At 40.0% G+C, this 17,292-nt stretch overlaps 1 protein-coding gene and 2 long non-coding RNA genes across 9 annotated transcripts in view; 2 read left to right on the forward strand and 1 right to left on the reverse strand.

Moving 5' to 3' along the window:
* Positions 1–15,441, forward strand: part of ssc4d (scavenger receptor cysteine rich family member with 4 domains) — a 63,517-nt gene extending 48,076 nt beyond the window's left edge. For 2 of the 3 annotated variants that reach the window (XM_087253209.1, XM_087253210.1), the window contains 2 exons: positions 7,155–7,262; positions 13,339–15,441. In XM_087253209.1, coding sequence (XP_087109335.1) covers positions 7,155–7,262; positions 13,339–13,652 — 422 coding nt within the window. In that variant the 3' untranslated portion in view covers positions 13,653–15,441. The remainder of the gene's footprint in view (positions 1–7,154; positions 7,263–13,338) is intronic. The other variant, XM_087253211.1, reaches the window with a different exon arrangement.
* Positions 1–17,292, forward strand: part of LOC147843792 (uncharacterized) — a 1,319,745-nt gene that overhangs the window by 539,407 nt on the left and 763,046 nt on the right. The window lies entirely within an intron of this gene.
* LOC147843797 (uncharacterized) overlaps positions 1–17,292 on the reverse strand; it is a 32,367-nt gene that overhangs the window by 13,595 nt on the left and 1,480 nt on the right. For all 5 annotated transcript variants that reach the window (XR_015490880.1, XR_015490881.1, XR_015490878.1 and 2 more), the window contains exon 2: positions 13,395–13,692. This is a non-coding gene — a long non-coding RNA (uncharacterized LOC147843797). The remainder of the gene's footprint in view (positions 1–13,394; positions 13,693–17,292) is intronic.

Genomic DNA, 17,292 nt, shown 5'->3' on the forward strand with positions numbered 1-17,292 from the left:
TGTTATAGTTATTTTAAAAAAATTAAATATTTGTAGTTGGAAAAGATAAAAAAAAAATCAGGTTTAAGCTAATAAATAGGCAGTATAGTGGAGTGTATTGTAATAATTATACAAATGTCATAAGATATTCAGATTTTTGAAATCTGACTGCTAAATAAATACCTTTTTTATTGGAGCACTCCATAGGCGTAATGTATTTTATACAGTAAAAACACTTATTATTTGTACAAATAAGTCATACCCATGTCATTATACAACTTTGTGTCCCTGTAAACTACATAACTGTACACAGACACTTGTATACATGGTTTACAAAGACACTTCATAGGCGTAATGTATTTTATACAGTAAAAACACTTATTGTATGTAAATTAAGTCATACCCATGTCATTATACAACTTTGTGTCCCTGTAAACAACATAAACCTGTACACAGACACCTTTATACATGGTTTACAGGGACACTCTATAGGCGTAATGTATTTTATACAGTAAAAACACTTATTATATGTAAAAGTAAGTCATACCTATGTCATTATACAACTTTGTGTCTTTCTAAACTACATAAAACTGTACACAGACACTTGTATACATGGTTTACAAGGACACTGCATAGGCGTGATGTATTTTATACAGTAAAAATACTTATTTATATGTGAAATAAGTCATACCCATGTCATTATACAACTTTGTGTCCCTATAAACTACATAAAACTGTACACAGACATTTGTATACATGGTTTACAGGGACACTCCATAGACGTAATGTATTTTATACATTAAAAACACTTACTTTGTGTACAAATAAGTCATACCCATGTCATTATACAACTTTGTGTCCCTGTTAACTACATAAACCTGTACACAGACATTTGTATACATGGTTTACAGGGACACTCCATAGACGTAATGTATTTTATACAGTAAAAACACTTATTATATGTACAAATAAGTCATACCCACGTCATTATACAACTTTGTGTCCCTGTAAACAACATAAACCTATACACAGACACTTTTATACATGGTTTACAGGGACACTCTACAGGTGTAATGTATTTTATACAGTAAAAACACTTATTATATGTAAAAGTAAGTCATACGTATGTCATTATACAACTTTGTGTCTTTCTAAACTACATAAAACTGTACACAGACACTTGTATACATGGTTTACAAGGACACTGCATAGGCGTAATGTATTTTATACAGTAAAAAACTTATTATATGTAAAAATAAGTCATACCTATGTCATTATACAACTTTTTTACCCTGTAAACTACATAAAAGCACAGGCATTTGTATACATGATTTACAAGGACACTTCATAGGTGTAATGTATTTTACACAGCTAAAACACTTATTATATGTACAAATAAGTCATACCAACGTTATTATACAACTTCGTGTCCCTGTAAACTACATAAAACTGTACACAGACACTTGTATACATGGCTTAAAGGGACACTTCATAGGCGTAATGTATTTTATACAGTAAAAACACTTATATGTAAATTAAGTCATACCCATGTCATTATACAACTTTGTGTCCCTGTGAACAACATAAACCTGTACACAGACACTTGTATACATGGTTTACAGGGACACTCTATAGGCGTTATGTATTTAATACAGTAAAAACACTTATTATATGTAAAAGTAAGTCATACCTATGTCATTATACAACTTTGTGTCTTTCTAAACTACATAAAACTGTACACAGACATTTGTATACATGATTTACAAGGACACTTCATAGGTGTAATGTATTTTATACAGTAAAAACACTTATTATATGTACAAATAAGTCATACCCACGTCATTATACAACTTTTTGTCCCTGTAAACTACATAAAACTGTACACAGGCATTTGTATACATGGTTTACAAGGACACTTCATAGGCGTGATGTATTTCATACAGTAAAAACACTTATTATATGTACAAATAAGTCATACCCATGTCATTATACAACTTTGTGTCCCTGTTAACTACCTAAAACTGAACACAGACACTTGTATATATGGTTTACAGGGACACTTCATAGGCGTTATGTATTTTATACAGTAAAACACTTATTATATGTAAAAATAAGTCATACCTATGTCATTATGCAACTTATTTACCCTATAAAGTACATAAAAGCACACAGGCATTTGTATACATGATTTACAAGGACACTTCATAGGTGTAATGTATTTTACACAGTTAAAACACTTATTATATGTACAAATAAGTCATACCAACGTTATTATACAACCTTTTGTCCCTGTAAACTACGTAAAACCACACAGGCATTTGTATACATGGTTTACAGGGACACTTCATAGGCGTAAAGTATTTTATACAGTAAAAACACTTATTATATGTACAAATAAGTCATACCCATGTCATTATACAACTTTGTGTCCCTGTTAACCACATACCTTTGTATCACACACACACAATCTTCACCTTTCACTACTCATCCAATGTTCTCAAACACATACAGTACAAAATAACATCCGTTTCATATTGATTTGTAACGTCTCTTTCCGATTATTCACCATCACAATTAAAAATACAAAACTGATTCAAGATCAGCATCAGCAAGTTTCTAAGCCTCCACCGTAGGACAGTTGGCCGTGTCTCCATGAAAAATAAAGCGTGCCGTCAGAGCACATCATCATCAGCTCCGAGCCGCAGGGAAACGCAGCCTCAGCTCAGGCCACGTGCATCATAACACATACATAAATGCATGCATGTGTCTAATAGATGACCATTTAAGAGGAGAGCCAAACACTCAGATAAACACGAACCATTGAAAAGTATCAGCCCCCAGAGCGACCAAGTTACACTAGTGCAGAAACTATTTTTACTGCTAGTACACTGCTGGTAGATTTTGGAAAAAACTTTATTTTCTGCTAACAAGCATTGTGGGCAACACGGTGGAGGTCGCCTCACAGCAAGATGGTTTGAGTTCCCGCTGGGCCAGTTGGCGTTTCAGTGTGGAGTTTGCATGTTCTCCATGTGTTGGCGTGGGTTTCCTCAGGGTGCTCCGGTTTCAACCACAGTCCAAACACATGCGCTATAGGTGAATTCGATGGACTAAATTGGCCGTAGTGTATGAGTGTGTGTGAATGTGAGAGTGTATGGGTATTTCACAGTACTGGGTTACGGCTGGAAGGGCATCAGCTGTATAAAACATATGCTGGAAAAGTTGGCGGTAGGGTTGGGCGATGTTGACCAATTTGGCATCATACGATGTCTAATCTGAAACATCGCGATGGACAATGGCATCGTCGTCGTTGGTGGGGGGGGGGGGTTGTTAAATATCAAAATATCAATTAATCCATAACGAATGAATTAATTGTAGCCTACCGTTTTCACCACCTGACCCACATGGTCTTTACTCATAACTAGAGCTGCACAATTAATCGTTAAAAGATCGCGATCTCGATTCGTCCCCCTAGACGATCTTAATCCAGCATTTCTATGATTCTGTCAATCATATTTTCAAGTTCAGGAGAGAAGAAAAGGCGGCTGCACGAGTCTTTTCATTGTTTCACACACATTGCTCAGAGACATTGACACCTCCAAATGATGTTGAATGAGTCACATACTGTATTTATAAGGTATAATTCACCTACAAATGTCATTTTTTGTCTAAACATGATGTTTTCGCGATCGGGAAATCACACGTGACATGAGCTGCTGACCATGAGCTGTTATCACAGAGAAGGCACACGCGCTCTACTTAATGATAGACGCGCGTATCTATTTAAGTGAACAGAACCTGCATATGTTGCGAGTAACAGGTAATACAGTTGTGAATAATATTCAGTTTGTGGCACAGAGTGATCATTTGGAAGCCGCGCACGAAGTATGAACAGCACTTAGCAGTCAAAATGAAACCGAAAGTGTGCACTTCATTTAAATAATCATATCGCATTTTAGAGTTATGATTAAGACAAGCATTTGATGTTTTTCTTTCATAGTGAACCCACAGTTGTACATGAAAATAAATGTTTACAGTGTCAATATAACTACTCTAGCCTATATATTGCTGAATATAATCTGATAATGGCAAATGTCTGATTTTACCAGTGAATTAAATTGTCTAATATGACAGATTGCGAGCATATATCTCAAACATCATAATTCAACATCAGAATTATTATAAGTAGAATAGAATTATTTATAGAAACCAGTAGACCTACACATAATATTATTATCGATGTTGTGCCACATGTTTGTTTTTACCAAACCTTTATTTTACATCTACAGAATCGTGAGAGAATCGTGATCTTTATTTTAAGCAAAAAAATAGCGATTCTCATTTTAGCCAGAATCCTGCAGCTCTACTCATAAATAAAGTTACACACGAATTACCACCTGTCAATCAATATTTTCCCGCGGGACTCTGGCATGAATAGGCAGAGTGATCTGTGTAGTTCTAATGGCTCTTCCCACAGCTGGTGGAGGAGACGAGAGTTCGGTTGGAATTCACTGTAATTTGTATTGTAATTGATGATAACTTCCTTATTTTATTATTATTATGGGGAAATAATAACAAGTAAAGATGCTCGACCGTTTTGGTTGCATATGCGTTGAACATTTTTTTTATGCGACCTTAAAATATATTTGGAAGCATTTGTGCTAGCGCATACATTTTCTCGGCAAAATCCTCACCGCATGCACGGATTTAAGAGACATTTATGCAGAATGCATCTTTGCACCTAAAAACTCCAAACAGGAACAGATTAAAACAGTTGTTATGTGAATTTGCTGAAGTAAAAAAGCCAGCAATGCATGCCCCGCCTTTGTGCTTTTCTTATTGGCCCACTGCTCTATAACTGAACGTGAATAAATTGGTTAATATCAGCTGTCAATCACTCAGTCAATGCCTTCTGCCTTCAGATGACAGGAGCTACAACCGCGAAAATGTGATGCGATGAAGATGAGAGAATGAAAATAACACTGACAGATTTACCTACAGTTACTAATAATGGCACATCTTATTAGTGATCATGTGCTGAAAGTTGATCCACCATTTACACTTTTCCAAGAGTGGATAAAAGACTTCCAGTGGCTTCAAGTCCGCTATGAACATGACTAAAGCCATTCACTTTAGAGTCTGTGGGACAAGGTTTGCAGGTAACAGCGTTTACAACTGAATCTACACATTTTAAGCGTGACAGGTACTGTATAATTCTTAATTTAATCTCCACGATGCTTTCAGCCGTGCAAGCGTCAGCTATATGTAAAATTTAACACAGCTCATAAAAAGATCAAGATTGCTATCAAGATGACATACCAATAATAAGTTATATATCAATATAAATGTGGGGCAGGGCGATGGATCGTGATGCCGGCTCAGCATCGTGAAGTTCATCAGAAATTAGCGATGGAAGATGCCCAACCCTAGTTGGCGGTTCATTATGCTGTGGTGACCCCTGATGAATAAAGGGACTAAACCGAAATGAACGAATGAACAAGCATTGCACAGTACTGAAGCCACGTTTTCAAACAGTGTGTATTACCTCCAAAACTCAGACCAACAACAGTTCATATACGGCTCAAAATAAGCTTGTTTCATCAAACAAACTAACAGCAATTCTTATTAAGAAAACACACATTTTATCCTTAACAGACCGACCTATAATACACTAATGCTGATTTCACACCAGACGCAGAGCGCGCGTTAAGTACGAGTGATTTACATTATAAGTCAATGCAAACGTGCGAATAGACATCCTGCAGCGCGATATGCGCGAATGGCGCAGCACGAATGACGGAAATTGGCGAATGGCGCGGCGCGAATGATGCGAAATGTGCAAATGGCGTGACACGAATGACGCGAAATGTACGAATGGCGCGGTGCAAATGGTGCGATGCGCGAAAATTGGCCATTTTGCGTATTGGACACGCTTAACGCACGTTTCGCGCAAATCGCTCGAATTTGAACATCTGAACTTCTGCAGACATTCGTGCCGCATTAACCAATCAGGAGCTTGCTCTTGTGGGGGCGTGATTATGACGTATCGCCTGTTGTAGGTGTCCCGGGGGAAATCCTCCAGCCGACACCGACAAAAATCAAAACTTGGCTGGGCTCAGTCAGAAGCACCGCTGAAAGCCTCCGTCACCAAGGTTCAGTTTCTGGAGGAGTTTATGAGCTCACAGAGCTGGATGCACCTCTGAAAGAATCTAGTTGACTCAGACACGACCCTAAATGTATCGACGCTGTTTTTCAGCCGTCATAAAGCCCATGAACATTGTTTTTTTCTTCATAAAATCCATGTTAGCTATTTAGCAATGAAGCTGGAGTCAGCGGTCTGACAATAGCCCATCACGCGAATCCGCGTCTGTTCTGAAGTGAATTTGACGCGCGAATGAAGCGAGTAAACTCAAATGTTTACGCGGCTATTTACGCGCGAATATCGCGATTTATCCGCGCGTTCCACGTCTGGTGTGAACGCAGCATGACAGCAAGCTGTTACAGAAATAAATACTTAAATTTTTGAAAGTTATATGAATTTTAATGTACATCAGAATGTAAGTTGACATTCACTTTTTCACTGTCTTGAATGTGCTGACTGTGTGATAAAAATGAAAAAATACATTAGTTGTAAACGTATTCACCTTATTCTTTGCGTACGAGCCGGCGCAGCCATTTGAATCTTTTTGGCTTGATCCTTCTGTCTCATTCACTTCCATTCATTTTTAGACGTTAAAAACAGCTCATTTTGCTGCTTGATGTTGCAAACTGACATTTTCCTATTATATTATTTTGCTTTGTCTGTATAGTCATGCAAACACTTGTTTGCAGGGCAAGTAGTTTCACCATTTTCTGCCGTTTATTATTCCTGGTCATTTCTCCCATAGACAACTGAATCGGAAGTTCTAAAACAATCGCAAAAACGAGCACACATCCGCATTTAAGAATAAGATCAATAGATCTAAGGGAAAACCACTGTTTTTTGCTGCTTGTAGAAAATGAATGACAAAAGTGTTTGAGAATTTTGAAAAATGTGTTTATGCATGCCTTAATGTGCATGTATTAAAGACGAATTGTAATGCATATTCAGTCATAATAATAAACAAAAGAGAACCAAAATATGTTAACTAAGTCCTGTAAGTTTAAGTTATCCATTTGTTGTGTTTTCTTTCTTCCAGCACCTTTGGATTTTGTGGTAATGGGAAGAGACTTTGCAGGGATAACAGACAAGCCTTCAATAACTACTACAACAACTGCAACAACCACAACTACAACACCAGCGGATGGTAAGAACACAAGATTGTTTTCACAAATACTGCAATGGAAAATCACGTGTATGTTCATCAGATTCTGTAGTCATTTCCAACCCAAGCTCAATCCGAAAACGTAGCCCCACAAACGTTTCTGGAGGCCGCGATTTACGTAGCCGGAGGAACGTATGGCATTTTATTTTTTTAACTGAACGATACGGGGTGGTGTGATGCTGCTCCTCTTCGCGCTCGCCGGCTGATGGCTCACTTTCGTGTGGAGGGCTTTCAAGCCACAACCAGTTTGTCCGGTTAGCTCGCCGTGTACGTTGCCGGGGCGGAGATCCGAAAGGGAGCTGACCGCGAGGACGCCGATGACAGAGTTTGAGTCCGGGGAAGAGCGGTTCCAGAAATCAGGTAAGACAAAACAGGGTGAGAATGTGGTGAAATCTGAAAACGCGGTCAAAATCAGACAAAAGCTTTTCTTCATCTGGACGGCTTTTGTAAATCATGGCTTGGGTTTAGGGAAGCGAGCGGGCAGACGGGCGGATGGGTCAATCTGTAAAACCGATTGGGTTTAGGGAAGGAGGAGGATGAGGGTGGGCTGGCCGATTTGCCAGTCGCCCAGTCAATCATTCAGTCATTCAGTCAGTCGGACTGACGGTCACTCGACAGTGGCCTCCGGTGGCTTTACGCGAGAACAGAGCGGGCGCACACGGCGCTCACAAGAGGCGTTCGAGATGTGAAAATGCGCGCCCAACGGGCTTTCGCGGATTCGCAAAAACAAACACTGCACAAATATGTAACTCCCAGGATGTATTTCGTGGTCTCCAAAATTATTTGTGAGAGGCGTTCGAGATGCGAAAAAGCGAGCACAACGGCCTGTCGCGGATTCGCAAAAACAAAACTGCACAAATATGTAACTCCCAGGATGTATTTTGCGATCTCCAAAAACATTCGTTAGAGGGGTTCGAGATGCGAAAAGTGCGCACAACGGCCTCCCGGGGATTCGCAAAAACAAAACTGCACAAATACGTAACTCCCGGTATGTATTTCGGGGTCTCCAAAAACACTAGTGAGAGGCTTTCGAGATGTGAAAAAGCGCGCACAACGGCCTGTCGCGGATTCGCAAAAACAAAACTGCACAAATACGTAACTCCCAGGACATATTTCGCGGACTCCAAAAACATTTGTGAGAGGCGTTCGAGATGCCAAAAAGCGTACACAACGGCCTCTCGCGGATTCGCAAAAACAAAAACTGCACAAATACGTAACTCCCAGGATGTATTTTGCGGTCTCCAAAAACATTCGTGAGAGACGTTCGAGATGCAAAAAAGCGCGCACAACGGCCTCTCGTGGATTCGCAAAAACAAAAACTGCACAAATATGTAACTCCCAGGATGTATTTCGCGGTCTCCAAAAACATTTGTGAGAGGCGTTCGAGATGCGAAAAAGCGCGCACAACGGCCTCTCGCGGATTCGCAAAAACTAAAACAAAAACTGCACAAATAAGTAACTCCCAGGATGTATTTCGCGGTCTCCAAAAACATTTGTGAGAGGCGTTCGAGTTGCGAAAAAGCGCGCACAACGACCTCTCGCGGATTCGCAAAAACAAAAACTGCACAAATACGTAACTCCCAGGATGTATTTCGCGGTCTCCAAAAACATTCGTGAGAGGCGTTCGAGATGCGGAAAAGCGCGCACAACGGCCACTCGCGGATTCGCAAAAACAAAAACTGCACAAATATGTAACTCCCAGGATGTATTTCGCGGTCTCCAAAAACACTCGTGAGAGGCGTTCGAGATGCGAAAAAGCGCGCCCACTGGCCTCTCGCGGATTCGCAAAAACAAAAACTGCACAAATAAGTAATTCCCAGGATGTATTTCGCGGTCTCCAAAAACATTTGTGAGAGGCGTTCGAGATGCGAAAAAGCGCGCACAACGGCCTATCGCGGATTCGCAAAAACAAAAACTGCACAAATACGTAACTCCCAGGATGTATTTCGCGGTCTCCAAAAACCTTTGTGAGAGGCGTTCGAGATGCGAAAAAGCGCGCACAACGGCCTATCGCGGATTCGCAAAAACAAAAACTGCACAAATACGTAACTCCCAGGATGTATTTTGCGGCCTCCAAAAACATTTGTGAGAGGCGTTCGAGATGCGGAAAAGCGCGCACAACGGCCTGTCGCGGATTCGCAAAAACAAAAACTGCACAAATACGTAACTCCCAGGATGTATTTCGCGGTCTCCAAAAACATTTGTGAGAGGCGTTCAAGTTGCGAAAAAGCGCGCACAACGGCCTCTCGCGGATTCGCAAAAACAAAAACTGCACAAATACGTAACTCCCAGGATGTATTTCGCGGTCTCCAAAAACATTTGTGAGAGGGGTTCGAGATGCGAAAAAGCGCGCACAACGGCCTCTCGCAGATTCGCAAAAACTAAAACTGCACAAATACGTAACTCCCAGGATGTATTTCGCGGCCTCCAAAAACATTTGTGAGAGGCGTTCGAGATGCGGAAAAGCGCGCACAACGGCCTGTCGCGGATTCGCAAAAACAAAAACTGCACAAATACGTAACTCCCAGGATGTATTTCGCGGTCTCCAAAAACATTTGTGAGAGGCGTTCGAGATGCGAAAAAGCGCGCACAACGGCCTCTCGCAGATTCGCAAAAACAAAAATTGCACAAATACGTAACTCCCAGGATGTATTTCACGGTCTCCAAAAACATTCGTGAGAGGCGTTGGAGATGCAAAAAAGCGCGCACAACGGCCTCTCGCAGATTCGCAAAAACAAAAACTGCACAAATACGTAACTCCCAGGATGTATTTCACGGTCTCCAAAAACATTCGTGAGAGGGGTTCGAGATGCGAAAAAGCGTGCACAACGGCCTCTCGCGGATTCACAAAAACTGCACAAATACGTACCTCCAAGGATGTATTTCGCGGTCTCCAAAAACATTTGTGAGAGGCGTTCGAGATGCGAAAAAGCACGCACAACGGCCTCTCGCGGATTCGCAAAAACAAAAACTGCACAAATACGTAACTCCCAGGATGTATTTCGCTGTCTCCAAAAACATTCGTGAGAGGCGTTCGAGATGCAAAAAAGTGCGCACAACGGCCTATCGCGGATTCGCAAAAACAAAAACTGCACAAATACGTAACTCCCAGGATGTATTTCGCGGTCTCCAAAAACCTTTGTGAGAGGCGTTCGAGATGCGAAAAAGCGCGCACAACGGCCTATCGCGGATTCGCAAAAACAAAAACTGCACAAATACGTAACTCCCAGGATGTATTTCGCGGCCTCCAAAAACATTTGTGAGAGGCGTTCGAGATGCGAAAAAGCGCGCACAACGGCCTGTCGCGGATTCGCAAAAACAAAAACTGCACAAATACGTAACTCCCAGGATGTATTTCGCGGTCTCCAAAAACATTTGTGAGAGGCGTTCAAGTTGCGAAAAAGCGCGCACAACGGCCTCTCGCGGATTCGCAAAAACAAAAACTGCACAAATACGTAACTCCCAGGATGTATTTCGCGGTCTCCAAAAACATTTGTGAGAGGGGTTCGAGATGCGAAAAAGCGCGCACAACGGCCTCTCGCAGATTCGCAAAAACAAAAACTGCACAAATACGTAACTCCCAGGATGTATTTCGCGGCCTCCAAAAACATTTGTGAGAGGCGTTCGAGATGCGGAAAAGCGCGCACAACGGCCTGTCGCGGATTCGCAAAAACAAAAACTGCACAAATACGTAACTCCCAGGATGTATTTCGCGGTCTCCAAAAACATTTGTGAGAGGCGTTCGAGATGCGAAAAAGCGCGCACAACGGCCTCTCGCAGATTCGCAAAAACAAAAATTGCACAAATACGTAACTCCCAGGATGTATTTCACGGTCTCCAAAAACATTCGTGAGAGGCGTTGGAGATGCAAAAAAGCGCGCACAACGGCCTCTCGCAGATTCGCAAAAACAAAAACTGCACAAATACGTAACTCCCAGGATGTATTTCACGGTCTCCAAAAACATTCGTGAGAGGGGTTCGAGATGCGAAAAAGCGCGCACAACGGCCTCTCGCGGATTCACAAAAACAAAAACTGCACAAATACGTACCTCCAAGGATGTATTTCGCGGTCTCCAAAAACATTTGTGAGAGGCGTTCGAGATGCGAAAAAGCACGCACAACGGCCTCTCGCGGATTCGCAAAAACAAAAACTGCACAAATACGTAACTCCCACAATGTATTTCGCGGTCTCCAAAAACAATCGTGAGAGGCGTTCGAGATGCGAAAAAGCGCGCACAACGGCCTCTCGCGGATTGGCAAAAACAAAAACTGCACAAATACGCAACTCCCAGGATGTATTTCGCGGTCTCCAAAAACACTCGTGAGAGGGGTTCGAGATGCGAAAAAGCACGCACAACGGCCTCTCGCGGATTCGCAAAAACAAAAACTGCACAAATACGTACCTCCAAGGATGTATTTCGCGGTCTCCAAAAACATTCGTGAGAGGGGTTCGAGATGCGAAAAAGCGCGCACAACGGCCTCTCGCGGATTCGCAAAAACTAAAACAAAAACTGCACAAATAAGTAACTCCCAGGATGTATTTCGCGGTCTCCAAAAACATTTGTGAGAGGCGTTCAAGTTGCGAAAAAGCACGCACAATGGCCTCTCGCAGATTCGCAAAAACAAAAACTGCACAAATACGTAACTCCCAGGATGTATTTCACGGTCTCCAAAAACATTCGTGAGAGGGGTTCGAGATGCGAAAAAGCGCGCACAACGGCCTCTCGCGGATTCGCAAAAACTAAAACAAAAACTGCACAAATAAGTAACTCCCAGGATGTATTTCGCGGTCTCCAAAAACATTTGTGAGAGTTGCGAAAAAGCGCGCACAACGGCCTCTCGCGGATTCGCAAAAACAAAAACTGCACAAATAAGTAACTCCCAGGATGTATTTCGCGGTCTCCAAAAACATTTGTGAGAGGCGTTCAAGTTGCGAAAAAGCGCGCACAACGGCCTCTCGCGGATTCGCAAAAACAAAAACTGCACAAATACGTAACTCCCAGGATGTATTTCGCGGTCTCCAAAAACATTTGTGAGAGGGGTTCGAGATGCGAAAAAGCGCGCACAACGGCCTCTCGCAGATTCGCAAAAACAAAAATTGCACAAATACGTAACTCCCAGGATGTATTTCACGGTCTCCAAAAACATTCGTGAGAGGCGTTGGAGATGCGAAAAAGCGCGCACAACGGCCTCTCGCAGATTCGCAAAAACAAAAACTGCACAAATACGTAACTCCCAGGATGTATTTCACGGTCTCCAAAAACATTCGTGAGAGGGGTTCGAGATGCGAAAAAGCGCGCACAACGGCCTCTCGCGGATTCGCAAAAACAAAAACTGCACAAATACGTAACTCCCAGGATGTATTTTGCGGTCTCCAAAAACAATCGTGAGAGGCGTCGAGATGCGAAAAAGCACGCACAACGGCCTCTTGCGGATTGGCAAAAACAAAAACTGCACAAATACGTAACTCCCAGGATGTATTTCGCGGTCTCCAAAAACACTCGTGAGAGGGGTTCGAGATGCGAAAAAGCGCGCACAACGGCCTCTCGCGGATTCGCAAAAACAAAAACTGCACAAATAAGTAACTCCCAGGATGTATTTTGCGGTCTCCAAAAACATTCGCGAGGCTACGTTTCCAGAATGAGCCTGGGTTGGCCATTTCTCAATACGGGGAAGGTTTCTAAGAGTTATATTTAAGACTTTTAAAGATCTTTATAAAACCACATTGAATTAGCAAAAATTATAAATGAATACCATCCTTTAGTGTCCCTCAAAGGGACATATTTTGCAAAAATCTCTTTTACAAGGGGAACTTCTCCATTCCTCTAAAACACCCTCAAACTTCAGAGGGTTAAAGCTAACAGACTGACACTAACATTTAAATGTGTTCCTTTAATAAAGACCCTTCTCTATCTCTCTCTCTGTGTGTGTGTGTGTGTGTGTGTGTGTGTGTGTGTGTGTGTGTTCGTGTGTGTGTGTGTGTGTGTGTGTGTGTGTGTGTGTGTGTGTGTGTGTGTGTGTGTGTGTGTGTGTGTGTGTGTGTGTGTGTGTGTTAAAGCCTCCATCAGGCTGATTGGCGGTGTGCATCGCTGTGAGGGTCGTGTGGAGATTTACCTGAGAGGAGAATGGGGAACGGTGTGCGATGACGCCTGGGATCTTACGGATGGTACGGTGGTGTGCAGACAGATGGGCTGCGGCGGGCCAAGAGTGGCTCAGGGCACAGCGTTTTTCGGTCCCGGTCGTGGCACCATCCACATGGACAATCTGAAATGCACGGGCGCAGAAGCCACTCTCATCCGCTGCTCACACATAGCATGGAACGTCCACAACTGTGACCACTCAGAGGACGCCAGTGTCACATGTGCACTCTAATGACACAGGCCACGCCCACCTGGCTGATCCAATGGAAACACTAGAGTGTAAAAGGACTTGTATAAGTTGTACATAACACCTCACGCCAACCTTGATGGATAGATTAATAAAATGTTATGGTTATTTGGGTTGGAAACAAGAAGATGAAAAATAAGTTATGCCAATATTGTTATACAGGGTGGGTGAAAAGTAACCAGGGTTCAAATGGGACCTATTATGCAGAAATCTCTTTAAACACAGTTGTGTGTCAGCAGTGTGCGAATATAACCAGACTCTAATGATACAATTTTTTAATTGTATTATTTTTAATAATATTTAATTATAATAATTATAATATTTAATTGTATTATTTATAATCAGACTTGATCAAAACAGTCTGCAGAAACACTTTGATTGACATTCTCACTTTGTACGTGTCATCAGAGGGGCAAAGCCCCGCCCACTAGTGACTAGGGCTGTGCGATTAATCAGAACATTGCCATTAGCTAATCGCTTGAGGCTGCGATATGAAATATGTATTATATAATTTCCCAGAGCAAATGCATGAGTGCCATCTGTATGTGATAGACTTGTTAGTCAATTGAGGGAGCACACTTTCATTCTGCCCAATCAGAATTGCGCAACCGACCTATGCGGAACGCTCACAATAAAGCAAACAAACAGGAAAGCGTGAACAAGTGGGATGATGGCGTCTGCCGCTTCAGAAGCGTTAATAGGACAAATTACAGTTTTTTCCAATTGTTTACACACATTTTCTCTAAGCAGGTCTCAGAATTCTACACACAAATCACAAAACACACACACAACAAATACAATTTAAAAAGTTGCCTGTAGAACTTGAATAAAAAAAAAACACATAAAGAAATTAGTACCAAGCTTGTTTGTTTGTGTTTTGTGTATCAACATGCGAAATATGCAATCCAGGGTGGCACAATGGCTCAGTGGTAATCACTGTCGCCTCACTGCAGGAAGGTCGCTGGTTCGAGTCCCAGCTGGGTCAGCTGGCGTTTCTGTGTGGAGTTTGCATGTTCTCCCCATGTTGGAATGGGGTGCTCCGCTCTCCCCCATAGTCCAAACACATGCGCTATAGGTGAATTTGTTGAATTAAATTGAGTGTGTTAGTGAATGAGATTATATGGGTGTTTCCCAGTACTGGATTGTGACTGGAAGGGCATCCGCTGCATAAAACATATGCTGGAATAGTTGGCGGTTCATTCCACTGTGGCGACCCCTGATTAATAAAGGTACCAAGCCAAAAAAATGAATGAATGCCAATTTAGTTAATCAATTCGCCTATAGCACATGTGTTTGGACTGTGGGGGAAACCAGAGCACCCGGGGGAAACACGAGGAGAACATGCAAACTCCTCACAGAAATCCAAGCCGTGACTCACACCAGTGACCTTCTTGCTGTAAAGCAATAATGCTAACCACTGAGCCACCGTGCCACCAAATCTTTGTTAGTTTTAGTAAATTTTAGTTTTATTTTATTTAGAGTCTGGTTACTGTTCACCCACCCTGCATACATAATAAACCTTATGAACGACAATTCTAATTATGCACTTTATAAAGTATATGAATGTGTACACATAAGTGAGTAAATATGCTGAACATATTTTAAGCTATTGATGATACAGTGGAAACCAAAGTTTTAGATTCTCCTCGCTTTAGGTTGTTGTTTTAAATGTAGTCTGGAAGCAGTGAGTTTATTATGCCATAAAAAAAAAACTGATGTACTGTACTGCTACTACTCGCTCTTTTTCTAAATACAGAAAGGTTTGATAATGAAAGTGGTTCTGTTTCATTAATCAATTGCATTTGTTATGCAGTCAGAAAAAAAGTGCTCAGGTCAATTTTGATTGGGATAATATTGATTTTAATGCAAAATGTCATTTTTTTGTTGTCTATTTTCCTTCTTTTTGAATTAATGGGATAAAGGAGATTTTGCATTTAAGTAAACAATGCCAATGGCTTTATTAACCTCTTAACAAAGGTAAATATTTATAAGAAATGTGGGCCTAAAGGGATTAGCCCCACTGTTTATTTTTTCCCCAATTTCTGTTTAACGGAGAGCAGATTTTTTTCAACACATTTCTGAACATACCAGTTTTAATAACTCATCTCTAATAGCTGATTTATTTTATCTTTGTCATGATGACTGTAAATAATATTAGACTAGATATTCTTCAAGACACTTCTATACAGGTTAAAGTGACATTTAAAAGCTTAACTAGGTTAATTAGGTTAACTAGGCAGGTTAGGGTATTTAGGCAAGTTATTGTATAATGGTGGTTTGTTCTGTAGACTATCGGAAAAAAATAGCTTATAGAGGCTAATAATTTTGACCTTAAAATGGGTTTTAAAAAATTCAAAACTGCTTTTATTCTAGCCGAAATAAAACAAATAAGACTTTCTCCAGAAGAAAAAATATTATCAGACATATTGTGAAAATTTCCTTGCTCTGTTAAACATCATTTGGGAAATATTAAAACAAATTACCAAAATTTCAAAGGAGGGTTAATACTTCTGACTTCAACTGCATATATAGAGTGCTCAGCATATATAAGTGCACCCCTTACAAATCTTTCTTTTAAATTTATATTTGTAGTAGGAAGCTCTCCAATATTATATTTGTGCATATGCTTTAGATTAGTTAGTTAGATTAGTCAGTACTGAAGTCAAATCTGGTGCTCATCTAACAAAATAACTTACGATAACGGTCAAAAAACTAGTACACCAAATTTATGTCATAGAAAAATATTAAATACAAATTTTAAAAAGGGAAAAAAAATCAAGAAAAGCACAAATATTGATACATTTAGTTGAAATGTTGCAGTTTGTAATTTATTTTTGCATTATTTTGCTTGAATTTAATTGTATTGTCTCTTAATTTCTAAATTATTTGGTGACTAAAATGTTACTTTAATAAATATATCTGTTTAATAAATCTGTTTTGTTTAAATGCACCAAAATACATTACCCATTCACTGAGAAATGGAGAAAAATATTCATTTTCAAAACGGCCTCTACTCAATGATGCTGAGCACTGTATAATATATAATGCACAATTAAACATTTGGTATAAAAAAGTTAGGTAAAGAATAAAGTAATTTTAAAAAAGGAGAGAAACAAAAAAAACAATCGAAGAATGTTTTGATGTGACTTTTATTGTACAGACTTGGCGCATATTGGGGTGAAATGTCAACATTTTATTACTATTACAATTAATAATAATAATAATAATTATTATTATTATTATTATTATTTTTATTATTATTATTATTATCATTATTATTATTAGAGTGATTTCTGAAAGACATGTGACTGGAGTAAAGAAGCTGAAATTCATATTTAAAAATCACTGGAATAAATGATTAAATTAAATGATAAACTGTACTTGAACAGTTATTTTATAGTGCCATAACATTTCATAATTTTACAATTTGTCCTGTATTTATGATAGTAAAATAAATGCAGACTTGTTGAGCAGGAGAATCTTATTTTAAAACATTTAAATTATAATTTGAGTATATAATTGTTCCTTTTACAAATATAAATTAAATTTATTAACATTAACTTAACTTATATATAAATATATAATAATAATAATAATAATATAATAATAATATAATAATTATATA

The sequence above is a fragment of the Danio rerio genome, chromosome 5 (genome assembly GCF_052040795.2).
Source record: "Danio rerio strain M-AB ecotype USA chromosome 5, GRCz13ab, whole genome shotgun sequence".
NCBI classification, from domain to species: Eukaryota; Metazoa; Chordata; class Actinopteri; order Cypriniformes; family Danionidae; genus Danio; species Danio rerio.